Source organism: Mobula hypostoma, chromosome 1 (assembly GCF_963921235.1).
Source record: "Mobula hypostoma chromosome 1, sMobHyp1.1, whole genome shotgun sequence".
NCBI lineage: Eukaryota > Metazoa > Chordata > Chondrichthyes > Myliobatiformes > Myliobatidae > Mobula > Mobula hypostoma.
Window position 1 is genome coordinate 237,757,494 of NC_086097.1, and position 18,081 is coordinate 237,775,574.

Genomic DNA, 18,081 nt, shown 5'->3' on the forward strand with positions numbered 1-18,081 from the left:
CGATCCTGTTACTGCTATCCAGATGTATCGTAATTTCATCCTTTATAATTGACTCCAGCATCTTTCCCATCACCGACGTCAGGCTAACTGGTCTATAATTTCCTGTTTTCTCTCTTCCTCCCTTCTTGAAGAGAGGGACAACATTAGCAACCCTCCAATCCACAGGAACTGATCCTGAATCTATAGAACATTGGAAAATGATTACCAATGCGTCTATGATTTCTAAAGCCACCTCCTTAAGTACCCTGGGATGCAGACCATCAGGTCCCGGGGACTTATCACCCTTCAGACCCAACAGTCTATCCAACACCATTTCCTGCCTACACACATCAAAGTTGCTGGTGAACGCAGCAGGCCAGGCATCATTTCTAGGAAGAGGTACAGTCGACGTTTCAGGCTGAGACCCTTCGTCAGGACCAACTGAAGGAAGAGCTAGTAAGAGATTTGAAAGTGTTGGGGGGGGAGATCCAAAATCATAGGAGAAGACAAGAAGAGGAGGAATGGAGCCAAGAGCTGGACAGGTAATTGGTAAAAGGGATATGACAGGTTCATGGGACAGGAGGCCCAGGGAGAAAGACAAGGGCTGGGGGGGAAACCAAAGGATGGGCAAGAGGTATAGTCAGAGGGACAGAGGGAGAAAAAGGAGAGTGAGAGAAAGAATGTGTGTATAAAAATAAATAACGGATGGGGTACGAGGGGGAGGTGGGGCATTAGCGGAAGTTAGAGAAGTCAGTGTTCATGCCATCAGGTTGGAGGCTACCCAGACGGAATATAAGGTGGTATTCCTCCGACCTGAGTCATCTTTACAGTAGAGGAGGCTGTGGATAGACATGTCAGAATGGGAATGGGATGTGGAATTAAAATGTGTGGCCACTGGGAGATCCTGCTTTCTCTGGCGGACAGAGCGTAGGTGTTCAGTGAAGCGGTCTCCCAGTCTGCGTCGGGTCTCGCCAATATATAGAAGGCCACATCGGGAGCACCGGACGCAGTATATCACCCCAGCCGACTCACAGGTGAAGTGTTGCCTCACCTGGAAGGACTGTCTGGGGCCCTGAATGGTGGTAAGGGAGGAAGTGTAAGGGCATGTGTAGCACTTGTTCCACTTACAAGGATAAGGGAGATCAGTGGGGAGGGATGGGGGGGGGACAAATGGACAAGGGAGTCGCGTAGGGAGCGATCCCTGCGGAATGCAGGGGGGGGAGGGAAAGATGTGCTTAGTGGTGGGATCCCGCTGGAGGTGGCGGAAGTTACGGAGAATAATATGTTGGACCCGGAGGCTGGTGGGGTGGTAGGTGAGGACAAGGGGAACGTTATTCCTAGTGAAGTGGCGGGAGGATGGAGTGAGAGCAGATGTGCGTGAAATGGGGGAGATGCATTTGAGAGCAGAGTTGATGGTGGAGGAAGGGAAGCCCCTTTCTTTAAAAAAGGAGGACATCTCCCTCGTCCTGGAATGAAAAGCCTCATCCTGAGAGCAGATGCAGCGGAGACAGAGGATTTGCAAGAAGGGGATGGCTTTTTTGCAAGAGATAGAGTGAGAAGAGGAATAGTCCAGATAGCTGTGAGAGTCAGTAGGCTTATAGTAGACATCAGTGGATAAGCTGTCTCCAGAGGTAGAGGCAGAAAGATCTAGAAAGGGGAGGGAGGTGTCGGAAATGGACCAGGTAAACTTGAGGGCAGGATAAAAGTTGGAGGCAAAGTTAATAAAGTCAACGAGCTCAGCATGTGTGCAGGAAGCAGCGTCAATGCAGTGGTCGATGTAGCGAAGGAAGAGTGGGTGACAGATACCAGAATAGGTACGGAACATAGATTGTTCCACAAAGCCAACAAAAAGGACTCATACGGGTGCCCATAGCTACACCTTTAGTTAGGAGGAAGTGGGAGGAGCCAAAGGAGAAATTATTAAGAGTAAGGACTAATTCCGCTAGACAGAGCAGAGTGGTGGTAGAGGGGAACTGATTAGGTCTGGAATCCAAAAAGAAGTGAAGCGCTTTGAGACCTTCCTGATGGGGGACGGAAGTATATAGGGACTGGACATCCATGGTGAAAATAAAGCGGTGGGGGCCAGGGAACTTAAAATCATCGAAAAGTTTAAGAGCGTGAGAAGTGTCACGAACATAGGTAGGAAGGGATTGAACAAGGGGGGATAAAACCGTGTCGAGGTATGCAGAAAGAGTTCAGTGGGGCAGGAGCAAGCTGAGACAATAGGTCTGCCAGGACAGGCAGGTTTGTGGATCTTGGGTAGGAGATAGAAATGGGAAGTGCGAGATGTGGGAACTATAAGGTTGGTAGCAGTGGATGGGAGATCCCCGAGTGGATAAAGTTGGTGATGGTGTGGGAGACAATGGCCTGGTGCTCCTTAGTGGGTTCACAATCGAGGGGTAAATAAGAGGAGGTATCCATGAGTTGTTGCTGTACCTCGGCAAGGTAGAGGTCAGTACGCCAGACTACAGCAGCACCCCCCTTATCGGCAGGTTTAATAGTAAGGTTAGGATTAGTGCGGAGGGAGTGGAGAGCCGAGCGTTCGGAAGGAGTGAGGTTGGAATGGGGACAAGGTGCGGTGAAGTCGAGACGGTTGATGTCCCGTCGGCAATTAGCGATAAAGAGATCCAGAGCAGGCAGAAGACCAGAGCGGGGTGTCCATGAAGAGGAGGAGGGGTCATCGGTGGGGGTGGAAGAGTCCTTGGCGAAGAAGTTGGCTCGGAGACGGAGATGCCGGAAGAAGAGTTCCACATCGTGGCGAACAAGGAACTCGCAGAGGTGTGGGCGAAGCAGGACAAAGGTGAGGCCCTTACTGAGGACAGAGTGTTCTGCCTCCGACAGTTGAAGGTCGGAGGGGATGGTAAAGACCCGGCACGGATGAAAGCTGGGATCAAAGGGGGGAGGGAGGAGGCTGCGGGAGTCAGTGAAGAGGGGAGGGTTGGGGTGAGAGGAAGATGGAGCCTCTGAGTACCCAGGAGCTGACGATGGGATCTGAGGGAGACGGGATTGCAGAGTATTGGTGGGGGAAGGGGAAACGGGAGTCACAATAGCAGCACATACAGACCCGGCCTGGAGTTCAAGGCTGGAGCCACAGTTGGTGGATGCACAATCGGTTTGAAGGTGTCCATGGTCATTGCTGGAGTCCGGGTTTTGAATATGCCCTGAGGTGTTGGAGCCGGCGAGATCAATGACAGAGGCGATCTGAAGTTCATGCCTGCTAGTTTCAGGGCCAGTAGGCTCCATTTTCCATTTCCTCCCTAATATAAATTTCCTTCAGTTCATCCATTACCCTAGGTCCTTTGGCCACTATTATATCTGGGAGATTGTTTGTGTCTTCCCCAGTGAAGACAGATCCAAAGTACTTGTTCAACTTGTCTGCCATTTCCTTGTTCCCCATAATAAATTCACCCGCTTCTGTCTTCAAGGGCCCAATTTTGGTCTTAACTATTTTTTTACTTTTCACATACCTAAAGAAGCTTTTACTATCCTCCTTTATATTCTTGGCTAGTTTACCTTTGTACTTCATTTTTTCTCCGCGTATTGCCTTTTTAGTTACCTTCTGTTGCTCTTTAAAAGTTTCCCAATCCTCCGGCTTCTCACTCGTTTTTGCTATGTTATACTTCTTCTCTTTTATTTTTATGCTGTCCATTACTTCCCTTGTCAGCCACAGCCTCCCCTTATTCCCCTTAGGATCTTTCTTCCTCTTTGGAATGAACTGATCCTGCACCTTCCGCATTATTCCCAGAAACACTTGCCATTGCTGTTCCACTGTCATCCCTGCTAGGGTATTGTTCCATTGAACTTTGGCCAGCTCCTCCCTCATAGCACCATAGTTCCCTTTGTTCAACTGTAATACTGACACTTCTGAGTTTCCCTTCTCCCTTTAAGGACTCTTTATCTTGTTATTTCATATCATTGCTATTTACATATATTTGCATTTCCACAGTTTGTTGTCTACTTGATCTTTCATTGATCCTGTTATCGTTACTACTTTATAGATTTGCTGAGTATGTCTGCAGGAAAATGAATCTCTGGGTTGTATGTAGTGACATATACTGTATGTACTCTGATAATAAAATTTACTCTGAATTTTGGAAATGATGGGGACATGTGGTGGGGCAGTAGTTGAAGAATAAATTCTGCAGTTAGCTGCACTACTGACATAATTACAATTCACAGAAAGGCACAGAACTGGTTACCTGAAATCAGAACCAATTCGTACTCCATGTTCTGGTTCTCCGGGATCCGGGCACGAGTTCGATGGCTGCTTTACTCCTCCCTCATTCACTGCAAAATATAGTAAACAGGAAAACTTCCATCAACATTCATTAAAAGCATAAGCAGCTTTTTGTCCCCATAAACACTCTTTTTTCCTATTATTTCTCTTGTGTTGTGCTTTGGTCACAAAACAAACGGAAATAAATAATAAAAAGTGATCTTTATTTTCAGCAATAAAACATAAGATATGAAGATGCTAATTCAAGAAGGAATATGCATTTGAGAAGCACTTCATCAAACCGTCCAAATACATTGCCACACATAGCATTAAGTATATTATTTTTTCCCCAAAACTTGCTATCATTAGAGAGAAACGATATAAGATTAGTCCCAATAGTCCACGTTGACCATCTTTACACAAATCCAATCCAACCAACCAATCAAATTCTCCCAACATTCCCACTAAATATACCCAGAATGAGCCATTCATCAACGCACAAGGGACGTTTAACCCACCAACCCAAATATGTTTGGAAAGTGGGAGAGAACCCACACAAATGTGGAACCTACACTGGAGATAAGGATTGGAATTGGTCACTGGAGCTGCAGGTCAACAGTTCCAATGAGTTGTGTCACAGAGTCATTAACTCATTACCTGGTCTGACATAGGTTCATACAGCATGATAGTAGTCCCTTTGGCCCAAATCATCCCTGCTGGCCCAACTGAGCTGGTCACATTCAACCACATCTGTCCCTGTTCTTCTCAAACATTCTTATTCATAAATGGCACTGTGCCAAAGTCTTAGGGACATATATATATATATAACTAGGCTGCCTAAGAATTTTGTGCTGTACTGTATTTGCCAACGTGGAGCGGAGAGCAAGTTTGTAAATCTGGCGGGAGCAAACAATGTTGGGATTGGCGAGGGTGGAACACTGTGGGAGGTGTATGGGCAGGTGGTAGAGAAGGAGTGCTGGGGCAGGGAATAGTGCAGGTGCAGATACACACAGCCCTGAGACACCATGCAAGGTGAAATGTGTCAAAGGCGCCAATGACCAATAAAATCTGAGGATGTACTGAGGCAGCCCGCAAGTGTTGCCACGCTGCCTCTGCCAATATAGCAAACCCATGACTTGCTAATCATGATTTGAATATCTTTTGGACTGTGGGAGGGCCTCAGCGCACCCAAGGAAACCCAAGTTATCACAGGGAGAACGTATAACCTCACTTCAGACAGTGTTGGGTGTTGAACGTGATCATTGGCACTGTAAAGCATTACACTAATCATGATGCTCCCCTGCTGTACGATGTTATATTTGGAATTAATATAAACATGAAAAACTTGAAACTTATCCAACAGCAAGGTGAATGTACAGTTAGACAATGAGGTGCAATATCATAATGAGGCCTAGAGTTCCTCTTTTGTAGAAAGGACCATTCAACAGTCTCAGAATATCAAGGTAAAAAGTGTCCTTCACCGTGCTGGCATGTGCTTTCATACATTTTTACTGTCGTCGTGGCGATCCCTCGAGGTCGAGGATGATGGTCTTCTCCTGATGGAAGCGGGGAGAAGAGAGAATGTCTGGGGGAGGTGGGGTCTTTAATTATGTTGGCTGCTTTACTGAGGCAGCAAGAAGCATAGACCGAGTTCATGGAGGGGAGACTGGTTTCCGTTACGTGCTAGGAATAATTCCATAGGACCATACAGCATTGAAGTAGAATTAGGCTATTCAGCCTATTGAGTCTGCACTGATAGGGCAGATGGTTGGAGTGAATGATTAGTGAGAAGATGGAGTCACAGAGTCATAGAAAACTACAGCACAGAAACAGGATCTTCAGTCTGTCTCGACTGTGCTAAACCATTTAAACTGCCTTGTCCCATTGACCTGCACCTGGACCAGCCCTCCAGACTCCTCTCATCCATGCACCTATCAAAACTTTTCTTAAACATTGATATCAAAATCGCATCCACGACTTGCTCTGGAAGCTCGTTCCACACTCTTACCATCCTATGAGTGAAGTTCCTCCTCATGTTCCTCTTAAACATTTCACCTTTCACCCTTAACCCATGAGCTCTAGTTCTAGTCTCACCCAATCTCAGTGGCAAAAGTCCGTTTGCATTTACCCTATCTATACCCCTCATAATTTTGTATACCTCTATCAAATCTCCTCCCAAACTTCTATGTTCTAAGGAATAAAGTCGTTCTCTATTTAATCTTTACTTATAACTCAGGTCCTCCAGTCCTGGCAACATCCTTGTAAATTTTGTCTGTAGTCTTTCAAGATGTAATGGGGAATGTTCTCGCATGTCAGTTATAGTGTGCATCAGGAATCTCGTTAATAGTTTCACATGATGTCTGGTGGCAGATAATAGAATCTATATAGCTTTTGTGGATAGGAGTAGAGAGCGTCAACAGATAGGAACTGACTAATGTGAAGTGTGTGTGTCCTCCTCAAATGTTTGACAAATTAAATAAAAGCAAACATAGCATAATAATTCTGATGTGCAAATTTTTTAAAGCCTGATTTACATAAACCTGAGGAATAAGCATCAAGCATCAATGAGATTCACCTACAATTTATCAATTATATTTAAATTGACTTATTTTGGTGTGGTTTCCGTAAGTTTGCATTTAGGTTGGTTTTAGCACAAATTACACAAACTAACTGAAAATGATCCAAAAAGAATGCAGAATTGCAGGAATGCTTTAGTTTCTGCAGCCTTTTACGAGAGTTCAAAAATATCCCAATAGATGCCAAACACACCCAAACACTGTAAATCAAATTACACACTTCTGTAAATTCCTGCAAACTGGGCCTAAGAATTTGTTCTGACCATAATCTTCCCAACACTGTATTCCATCTGCCACTTCTTTGCCCATTCTCCTAATCTGTCTAATACCTTTTGCAGCCGCCCTGCTTTCTCAACACTACCGGCCCATTCATCTGTCTTCATATTGTTCGCAGACTTGGACACATGCCCTTAATTCTGTTGTCCAAATCATTGACATATAAGACCATAAGACCATAAGATATAGGAGCAGAATTAGACCATTTGGCCTATCAGTCTGCTCTGCCATTTCTTCATGGCTGATCCATTTTTCCTTTCAGCCCCAATCTCCTGCCTTCTCCCTGTATCCCTTCATTCCCTGACTAATGAAGAATCTGTCCACTTCTACTTGAAAAGAATCGGTCCTAACACCTCCACCTGCGGAGCTGTGGATACTTCCTTTTTCAAAGTTGGATGTTTTGACATTACATTATTAAGAAACCAACTAACCTGTTCTAATTTACTTATCAAATGATTGTGTGACCACATCACATCATTGTTTTTAACATATCGAGGAATATTTTCTTAAATCAACTCTTAAATTATTTTCAAAATTGCCCAGCTACACCCAAATCTGATTGATTTTCCATTCGGCAATGTGCAAATACACTTGAGCAGAAAAATACTACTTCCATGTTATGTGGGGAAATCATAAATTCACCATTGGTGATTTATTTTCCATTCCCATATAGTCTTAGTTTCTGCTGGCTATTGAGCAGATTTATTTTTAGCTGTTCCTTCTCCATTTGTATTTAGTTGAGCAACAATATTATTCCAAGTTTATCATACGTTCAATCACTAGGGCAAGTTGTAAACAAAGATAATTACAGCTAGTTAAATGAAATTTATTGGAACTTCTCAGATTTGGAGGCCATTTAACTGGGGTTCAAATATATCAGTGGCTGTCTGCCACAAACTCGAGCCAAATGGACTTTATATTCTCTGATGATTAGTTTAAGAGCTCCTAATTAGTGAAAGAGACTGAGAGAGTTCCATTCGATGCCTCTTCTTCTGTTACTGGATTGTTCCCTCTCAGGTTACTAATAAGTAATTACAGATGGGGTCAAAGTCATTTCTCATTCATTTCAAACAGAAAGTTTGTAGGAGCAAGCCAAAAGATCACACGGAATTGGTACTTATAATAATGAGTGATTTATTAAAAAAACTGTTGCACACCAGAAGACCAGTCAAAGCTAATTCACTTGAGCATGAATTTGGTACAGCTTGCACATTCTCAGATGATGAGATTAGTTCATGTATTCGTTATGCACCACGCTGTATGATGTGGGCACCATGACTGCTCTTGGCAAATCTTTCTATAGAAGTGGTTTACCATTGCCTTCTTCTGGGCAGTGCCTTTACAAGACTTTTAAGGGTCCTTTAATAGCCTCTTAGATAGGTACATGGGGTGTATGGGGTGTCAGGGAGGGGTAGCACCTCTGGTGGGGGAACATATCGAGTCCTTTTCAGGGCGGTTGATCCACCTTTGGTCCCCACCTGGCACTCAGCTCTCACCTGTGGCTCCCTGTAGCTGTTTGCATGCGACAGCGGCCACACCTCGGGCAACGGCTTCGACAAGCTGGCTAAACCAGGTGAGGGTAGCCGACGGGTCTCAAACCCTTGGTGTGATAGGGAGCTGTCTATCCCAGCATGTGAAGACAGACTCCAGCGGATTGAGCGGACGAGACAAATGGAAGGTCCAACGGTCAAGAAGGCGGTCTCTGCAAGCGTCGTGGAACGTGTAGAGCAGGACAAGACACAGAAGACGTCCTGGTCATCCACTGCGTCTAGTCCCATCTCCAGCTGTCTCAACTCTGTCTTGCCACTGGACCCAGATGGGAATTGGGAAGAGAGAGTGAGGCTGACGCTGCGCAACTCTCCCTCACTTAAATCTAAATCACGCACTAGTCTCGACACCATCATAATGGTGTCCAGGTCCTCATCGACGTCGACGATGGACGAACACAAGATAGATACATGGAGCTTAGAAAAATAGAGGACTATGCGCTAGGGAAATTCTAGGCAGTTTCTAGAGTAGGTTACATGGTCAGCACATAATGGCCTATAATGTGCTGCAGATCTCTATGTTCCAAGACAGGTGACCCCTGTCATTATCAATACTCTTCAGAGATCGTTTGCCAGTCGTCAGTGGTCACATAACCAGGACTTGTGATATGCACCAGCTGCTCATACGACCATCCACCACCCGCTTTGATGGTTTCACATAACCCTGATCGGTGGGGATAAGCAGGTGATACACCTTGCCCAAGGGTGACCTGCAGGCTAGCGGAGGGAAGGAACACCCTACACCTCCTTTGGTAGAGACATATCTCCACCCCTCCACAGGCTACCAGCAAAATTAGATTTTGATGACAGAATGGCGGCTACAGGAAGACTTAATTATGTAACAGACTATGTTCTGATTACAGAATAAAATGATTATCCACAGGTCTAAGGTAATCCAATTTTCCACTCTGACAATGGGTGCACGCCATAACATAATAACTGAAATTCCTGAAACCTGGGTGTCATCATTGCTGCATTCCATGTCTCTACCTTTTGTGCATGGTTCCTTATAACCACATTAGCACAATCCACATCCCTATTTACCAGTTAATAGTTCTCATTACTCTTTTCTCTATAACAAGCTCTATTGGAGCATTGGATCAATGTCATTGAACACCAGGATCTCCGGTGCCATGGCAACAATACACTGAGCACCCAATTATTACCAAAGGTAATACCAGGGTTCCTGACACACGGCAGAAAATGCTGAAAATATGTAAGGAGTCTGACATAAGTTATGAGGGCAGTAAAAGGGTTATCAGACAGTCTGTTGATTCAAAATATTAACTCATTTCTTTGCTTTATTGATGTGGTTGACCTACTGGATATTTCAAGAACTTCCCTCAACATTTTAAATTATACAGTACTTTATGAGCCTGGACTAAAGATTTTGTGTTATTTTCAGTTTATTTTATGTCTGTGGTCTGACAGCAAGGTGTGCATTACTATTCAACATCCAGCTACCAGAAGTGCATGGAGATACAAGAGACGGCAGGTGCTGGAATCTGCAGCAACAATCTGATGGAGGAACTCAGTGGGATGAACAGCATCGGTGTGGGGGAAAGGAAATGTTCATATTTCTAAACTCTAGTGAGAACAGCCCGAGAACCATCAAATTTTCCTCATACCTTAACCCATTCATACCTTGGATAATTCTCGTGAACTTCCTCTGTACCCTCTCCAGTAACAGCACACCTTTTCTTCAATCAAAGGCACAAAATTGCTCACGATACTCCAAGTGCGGACCGAACAATGCCTTATGAAGCCTCAGTATTACATCCTTGTTTTTAAATTCCAGTCCACTTAAAATGAATTCTAACATTGCATTTGCCTTCCTTACCATGACTCAACCTACAAATTAGTCTTTGGGAAATCCTGCACAAAGATTTTGAATCTCAGGTTTCTGTATTTTCTTCCATTTAGAATATAGTCTATGCCTTTATCTCTTCCACCAAAGTGTATGACCATACACTTCCCTATCCTTACTCCAATAGCCACTTCTTTTTCCCTTCTCCCACTCTTGTCTAAGTCCTTCTGCAGACTCCCTGCTTCTTCAACTCTTCCTGCCTCTATTGTCATTTCATCAGAAAACGTTGCCACAAAGCCATCAATTCCATTATCAAAATCATCAACATATGATATAAAAAAGAAGCACTCCCAATACCAACCCCTCCAGAACTCTGGTCACTTACAGTCAACCATAAAAGACTCTTTTTATTCCAACTCTGACTCCTGTCAGTCAACCAATCATTTATCCATTCTACTACCTTTCCTGTAATACCATGGGTTCTTATTTTGTTTAGCAGCCTCATGAGTAGCACCCATGGCGCATAATTTTAAGGTGAATGGTGGAAAGTATAGGGGGGATGCCAGAGGTAAGTTTTTTTTAAACACAGAGAACGCTGGGTGCGAGGAAACTCCTGCCCGGGTTAATGGCAAAGGCCAATAGATTAGAGATATTTAAGAGACATTTATGATCACATTGATGATGAAAATAAAGTGGAGGCATGTGTGAGTGGGGAGTGTTGGATTGATGATGGAGTACGTTATAAGACGAGTACGTCATTGTGGGCCTGTACACTGCTGCATGTTCTATGTTTAGTTTTCAGCTCCACAACAGCATTTTCACACAACAGGAAGGTATTTAAAACAGAACCTATTTTATCCCCACAAAAATTTAAACAATTAGGAAGACAAGTGCTAACTGTAATCAGCAAATGATCAAAATTCCATTTGTGCTGTGTAGCTTCAAGATAATTTTCCTGATACATCCTGATGGCATGGCTAATACCCTTGTTTAATAGATACAGTACAATTAAGGGATGAATTACTTGGTTGGATAATAACTACTTTTAGCCTTTCATCAACAAGATCCATAGAATTATCTGTTTAATTGAAATAAGTATGAGTGATGAAAAGTCCGTTGCAGCAAACAGGTAATTAAGTAACAGCAACATTGATTCCACTCCCAAACTCCAGTTCCAGTTAAGTCAATGAAAATAAATTTCTGAGGTGAGTACCACAGGCACTCTTTTGCATGTCTATTGCAGATTGCAATCTGTATGCAGATTAGCCATCTAGCAATCCCCTCAGTATATTAGAAGTCATTCTATTGCGTTGCAGAATCATACAGAATGGAAACAGAGCCTTCAGCCCGATACATCTATGTTAACTGTATTACCCAACTAGTCTCATCTGCCCTCTTGTTAGGGATTATAGCAGACATTAATTCAAATCCTTTTTCAGAGGTTCTGTCCTGTGCAATTGCGAAGAAAGAATGGAAGCGGTACTACCTCCTTAGGAGTTTGCAAAGATTTGGCATAACATTTAAAACTTTGACAAACTTCTATAGATGTGTGATGGAGAGTATATTTACTGGCTGCATCACAGCCTGGTGTGGAAATACCAATGTCCTTGAATGGAAAATGCTGCAGAAATAGTTGATATGGCCCAGTCCACCTCAGGAAAAACCCTCACCACCATTGAGCACATCTACATGGATCACTGTTGCAGAAAAGCAGCATCCATCATCAGGGACCCCCACCACCCAGGTCACTATCTCTTCTTGCTGCTGCCATCAGGAAGAAGGTTTAGGATACTCGGGACTCATACCATCAGATTCAGGAATGGTTATTACCTCTCAACCATCGGTCTCTTGAACCAAGGAGGATAACTTCACTCAAGTTCACTTGCCCCATCATTGAAATGTTCCCACAGCCTGTGGATTCACTTTCAAGGACTCTTAATTTCATGTCCTTGTTATTTATTGCTTATATTTCCCGTCACAGTATGTGGACAGGCCGACTAGGGGGAATGCCGTACTGGATCTAGTACTCGGTAATGAACCGGGTCAGGTCACAGATCTCTCAGTGGGTGAGCATCTGGGGGACAGTGATCACCGCTCCCTGGCCTTTAACATTATCATGAGAAAGGATAGAATCAGAGAGGACAGGAAAATTTTTAATTTGGGAAGGGCAAATTATGAGGCTATAAGGCTAGAACTTGCAGGTGTGAATTGAGATGATATTTTTGCAGAGAAATGTACTATGGACATGTGGTCGATGTTTAGAGATCTCTTGCGGGACGCTAGGGATAAATTTGTCCCGGTGAGGAAGATAAAGAATGGTAGGGTAAAGGAACCATGGGTGACAAGTGAGGTGGAAAATCTAGTCAGGTGGAAGAAGGCAGCATACATGAGGTTCAGGAAGCAAGGATCAGATGGGTCTATTGAGGAATATAGGGAAGCAAGAAAGGAGCTTAAGAAGGGGATGAGAAGAGCAAGCAGGGGATATGAGAAGGCCTTGGGGAGTAGGGTAAAGGAAAACCCCAAGGCATTCTTCAATTATGTGAAGAAAAAAAGGATGACAGGAGTGAAGGTAGGACTGATTAGAGATAAAGGTGGGAAGATGTACCTGGAGGCTGTGGAAGTGAGAGAGGTCCTCAATGAATACTTCTCTTCGGTATTCACCAATGAGAGGGAATTTGATGATGGTGAGGACAATATGAGTGAGGTTGATGTTCTGGAGCATGTTGATATTAAGGGAGAGGAGGTGTTGGAGTTGTTAAAATACATTAGGACAGATAAGTCCACGGGGCCTGACGGAATATTCCCCAGGCTGTTCCACGAGGCGAGAGAAGAGATTGCTGAGCCTCTGGCTAGGATCTTTATGTCCTTGTTGACCACGGGAATGGTACAGGAGGATTGGAGGAGGCGAATGTTGTCCCCTTGTTCAAAAAAGGTAGTAGGGATAGTCCGGGTAATTATAGACCAGTGAGCCTTACGTCTGTGGTGGGAAAGCTGTTGGAAAAGATTCTTAGAGACAGGATCTACAGGCATTTAGAGAATCATGGTCTGATCAGGGACAGTCAGCATGGTTTTGTGAAGGGCAGATTATGTCTAACAAGCCTGATAGAGTTCTTTGAGGAGGTGACAAGGCATATAGATGATGGTAGTGCAGTGGATGTGATCTATATGGATTTTAGTAAGGCATTTGACAAGGTTAGAAGACATGGGATCCAGGGAAGTTTGGCCAGGTGGATTCAGAATTGGCTTGCCTGCAGAAGGCAGAGGGTCGTGGTGGAGGGAGTACATTCAGATTGGAGGATTGTGACTAGTGGTGTCCCACAATGATCCGTTCTGGGACCTCTACTTTTCATGATTTTTATTAACGACCTGGATGTGGGGGCAAAAGGGTGGGTTGGCAAGTTTGCAGACGACACAAAGGTTGGTGGTGTTGTAGATAGTGTAGAGGGTTGTCAAAGATTGCAGAGAGACATTGATAGGATGCAGAAGTGGGCTGAGAAGTGGCAGATGGAGTTCAATCCGGAGAAGTGTGAGGTGGTACACTTTGGAAGGACAAACTCCAAGACAGAGTACAAAGTAAATGGCAGGATACTTGGTAGTGTGGAGGAGCGGAGGGATCTCGGGGTACATGTCCACAGATCCCTGAAAGTTGCCTCACAGGTGGATAGGGTAGTTAAGAAAGCTTATGGGCTGCTAGCTTTCATAAGTTGAGGGATAGAGTTTAAGAGTCGCGATGTAATGATGCAGCTCTATAAAACTATAAAACTTGGAGTACTGTGTCCAGTTCTGGTCACCTCACTATAGGAAGGATGTGGAAGCATTGGAAAGGGTACAGAAGAGATTTACCAGGATGCTGCCTGGTTTAGAAGGTATGCATTATGATCAGAGATTGAGGGAGCTAGGGCTTTACTCTTTGGAGAGAAGGAGGATGAGAGCAGACATGATAGAGGTGTACAAGATAATAAGAGGAATAGATAGAGTGGATAGCCAGCGCCTCTTCCCCAGGGCACCACTGCTCAATACAAGAGGACATGGCTTTAAGGTAAGGGGTGGGAAGTTCAAGGGGGATATCAGAGGAAGGTTTTTTACTCAGAGAGTGGTTGGTGCGTGGAATGCACTGCCTGAGTCAGTGGGGGAGGCAGATACACTAGTGAAGTTTAAGAGTCTACTAGACAGGTATATGGAGGAATTTAAGGTGGGGGCTTATATGGGAGGCAGGATTTGAGGGTTGGCACAACATTGTGGGCCGAAGGGCCTGTACTGTGCTGTACTATTCTATGTATATTTATTCATTATTGCTTATCATTTCTTTCTTTGCAGTAAAACTGTCGCCTTTTATACACTGGTTGAACACTCAAGTTGGTTTGGTCTTTCACTGATTCTGTTATAGTTATTATTCTAGTATGGATTTATTGAATGTGCCCACAAAAAAATGAATCTTAGGTTTGTATGCAATGACATATACGTATGCACTTTGATAACAAATTTAGACTGAACTTTGAAACAGGAACCAGTGTTTAGTTCTGAATGTTTGAAGGATGGTGGGGCAGAGGCAAGTGTCTACCAAAGGAGATGTAAGATGCTCCTTCCCTCCGCTAGCTTGCAGGTCACCCTTGGGCAAGGAGTAACTCCTGCTTAGCCTCCCAATCAGTGTCACATGAAGCTATGGGAGCAGGTGGTGGATGGTCATATGAGCACCTGCTGCACATCACAAGTCCTGGTTATGAGACGCCAGGCAGACAATTTCTGAAGAGTATTGATAAAGGCTGTGGTTACCTGTCTTGTAAGGACACTGCCCAGGAGAAGGCAATGGCAAACTACTTCTGCAAAAAAATTTACCAAGATCAATGATAGTCATGGATAGAGAAAAGAGTAAGAACAACAGTGTGAAGTAATAGATTAAAAACAGTTGAATAACCATGATCATCCACATGACATAATGATGATGAATTTAAGTTTGAATTTAAAAGTACGGCTTGCAAACAAACAGTCTTGACTATGGAACAGAGACTGCTGGCCCACAGCATGAGGCTGGCTGCTAAGAGATATGATTCGCAAAGTGTTACTTCAAGATGTTCTCATATGTTTCAGCAAAATGTTAAGCAGTGGGATCATGTTAATTGGTCTGCATCAAATCAGCAACTACAGTTTGTTATTTGCATCATTGTAACCAAGTTCACTGAAAACTGAACACCATACTGATGTTGTTACTAGCATATCAAACATGATCACAGAAATAGCTGATCTGACAATGGTTGGGATATCTGTGTACTCAGTGAGTCAGCCCTCTCAACACTAATATTTGTTGTTTGGAATCTCCATCCTCAGATGCTTCTGGAACATCTGTGTGAATTAGCTTGTCCCAGCAAAAGTGTTTAAACCTTCAGATGTGTCTCAACTATTTACAATGTGTTTCCACAGTAAGTATGCATGATAAAGGAACCATTTGTCAAACACAAAATATTGCAGTAAGAATCAAAATCAGAATGGGGTTTACTATCACCAGCATGTGCCGTGAAATTTGTTATCTTAGCACCAGCAGTTCAAAGCAATATAGAGAAAAAAATAAATGAAATAATAATAATTAATAAATACATAAATAAATAAATACATCTATAGACATCTGTTAGTCTCGTGAGACCATGGATTTGCGCCTTGGAAGGTTTCCAGGACGCAGGCCTGGGCAAGGTTGTACAGAAGACAGGCAGTTGCCCATGCTGCAAGTCTCCCCTCTGCACGCCACCGATGTTGTCCAAGGGAAGGGCACTAGGGCCAATACAGCTTGGCACCAGTGTCGTCGCCGAGCAATGTGTGGTTAACATAGAAACATAGAAGCATAGAAAATAGGTGCAGGAGCAGGCCATTCGGCCCTTCGAGCCTGCACCGCCATTCAGTATGATCATGGCTGATCATCCAACTCAGAACCCTGCACCAGCCTTCCCTCCATACCCCCTGATCCCTTTAGCCACAAGGGCCATATCTAACTCCCTCTTAAATATAGCCAATGAACTGGCCTCAACTGTTTCCTGTGGCAGAGAATTCCACAGATTCACCACTCTCTGTGTGAAGAAGTTTTTCCTCATCTCGGTCCTAAAAGGCTTCCCCTCTATCCTCAAACTCTGACCCCTCGTTCTGGACTTCCCCAACATCGGGAACAATCTTCCTGCATCTGGCCTGTCCAATCCCTTTTAGGATTTTATACGTTTCAATCAGATCCCCTCTCAATCTTCTAAATTCCAACGAGTATAAGCCTAGTTCATCCAGTCTTTCATCATATGAAAGTCCTGACATCCCAGGAATCAATCTGGTGAACCTTCTTTGTACTCCCTCTATGGCAAGGATGTCTTTCCTCAGATTAGTGGACCAAAACTGCACACAATACTCCAGGTGTGGTCTCACCAAGGCCTTGTACAACTGCAGTAGTACCTCCCTGCTCCTGTACTCGGTTAAGTGCCTTGCTCAAGGACACTATCGCTGCTTCGGCTGAGGCTCGAACTAGCGACCTTCAGATCACTAGACCGTCACCTTATCCGCTTGGCCATGCACCAATATAGTCTATGCCTTTAGTGCTTCCACCAAAGTGTATGACAATACACTTCCCTATCCTCTACTCCATTAGCCACTTCTTTTTCCCTTCTCCTACTTTTGTCTAAGTCCTTCTGCAGACTCCCTGCTTCTTCAACTCTTCCTGCCTCTATTGTTATTTCATCAGAAAACTCTGCCATGAAGCCATCAATTCCATCATCAAAATCATTAACATGTGATATAAAAAGAAGCATTCCCAATACCAACCCCTCCAGAACTCTAGTCACTTGCAGTCAACCATAAAAGACTCTTTTTATTCCAACTCTGACTCCTGTCAGTCAGCCAATCATTTATCCTTTCTACTACCTTTCCTGTAATACCATGGGTTCTTATTTTGTTTAGCAGGCTCATGAGTAGCACCCATGGCACATAATTTTAAGTCAATTACACCATACATATATTGAATAGATTAAAGAACATGCAAAAACAGAAATACTGTATATTTAAAAAAGTGAGATAGTGTCCAAGGGTTTAGTGTCCATTTAGGAATCAGATGGCCGAGGGGAAGAAGCTGTTCCTGAATTGCTGAGTGTGTGCCTTCAGGCTTCTGTATCTCCAACCTGATGGTAACAGTGAGAATGCCCTGGGTGCTGGAGGTCCTTAATAATGGACGCTGCCTTTCTGAGACACCACTCCCTAAAGGTGTCCTGGGTACTTTGTAGGCTAGTACCCAAGATGGAGCTGACCAGCTTTACAACCCTCTGCAGCTTCTTTCAGTCCTGTGCAGTAGCGCCCTCCCCCCATACCAGACAGTGATGCAGCCTGTCAGAATGCTCTCCACGGTACATCTATAGAAGTTTTTGAATGTATTTGCTGGCATGCCAAATCTCTCCAAACTCCTAATGAAGTATAGCTGCTGTCTTGTCTTCTTTATAACTTCAATATGTTGGGACCAGGTTAGATCCTCAGAGATCTTGACACCCAGGAACTTGAAACTGCTCACTCTCTCCACTTCTCATCCCTCTGTGAGGATTGGTATGTGTTCCTTCGCCTTACCCTTCCTGAAGTCCACAATCAGCTCTTTCGTCTTACTGACGTTGAGTGCCATGTCGTTGCTGTGGCACCATTCCACTAGTTGGTATATCTCACTCCTGTACA

The 18,081-nt window shown here is 44.0% G+C and overlaps 1 protein-coding gene across 1 annotated transcript in view; it reads right to left on the reverse strand.

The window, feature by feature from the left end:
• Positions 1-18,081, reverse strand: part of csmd3b (CUB and Sushi multiple domains 3b) — a 2,345,756-nt gene that overhangs the window by 809,373 nt on the left and 1,518,302 nt on the right. The window contains exon 8 of the mRNA XM_063066157.1: positions 4,179-4,266. Within this exon, the coding sequence (XP_062922227.1) occupies positions 4,179-4,266 (88 nt within the window). The remainder of the gene's footprint in view (positions 1-4,178; positions 4,267-18,081) is intronic.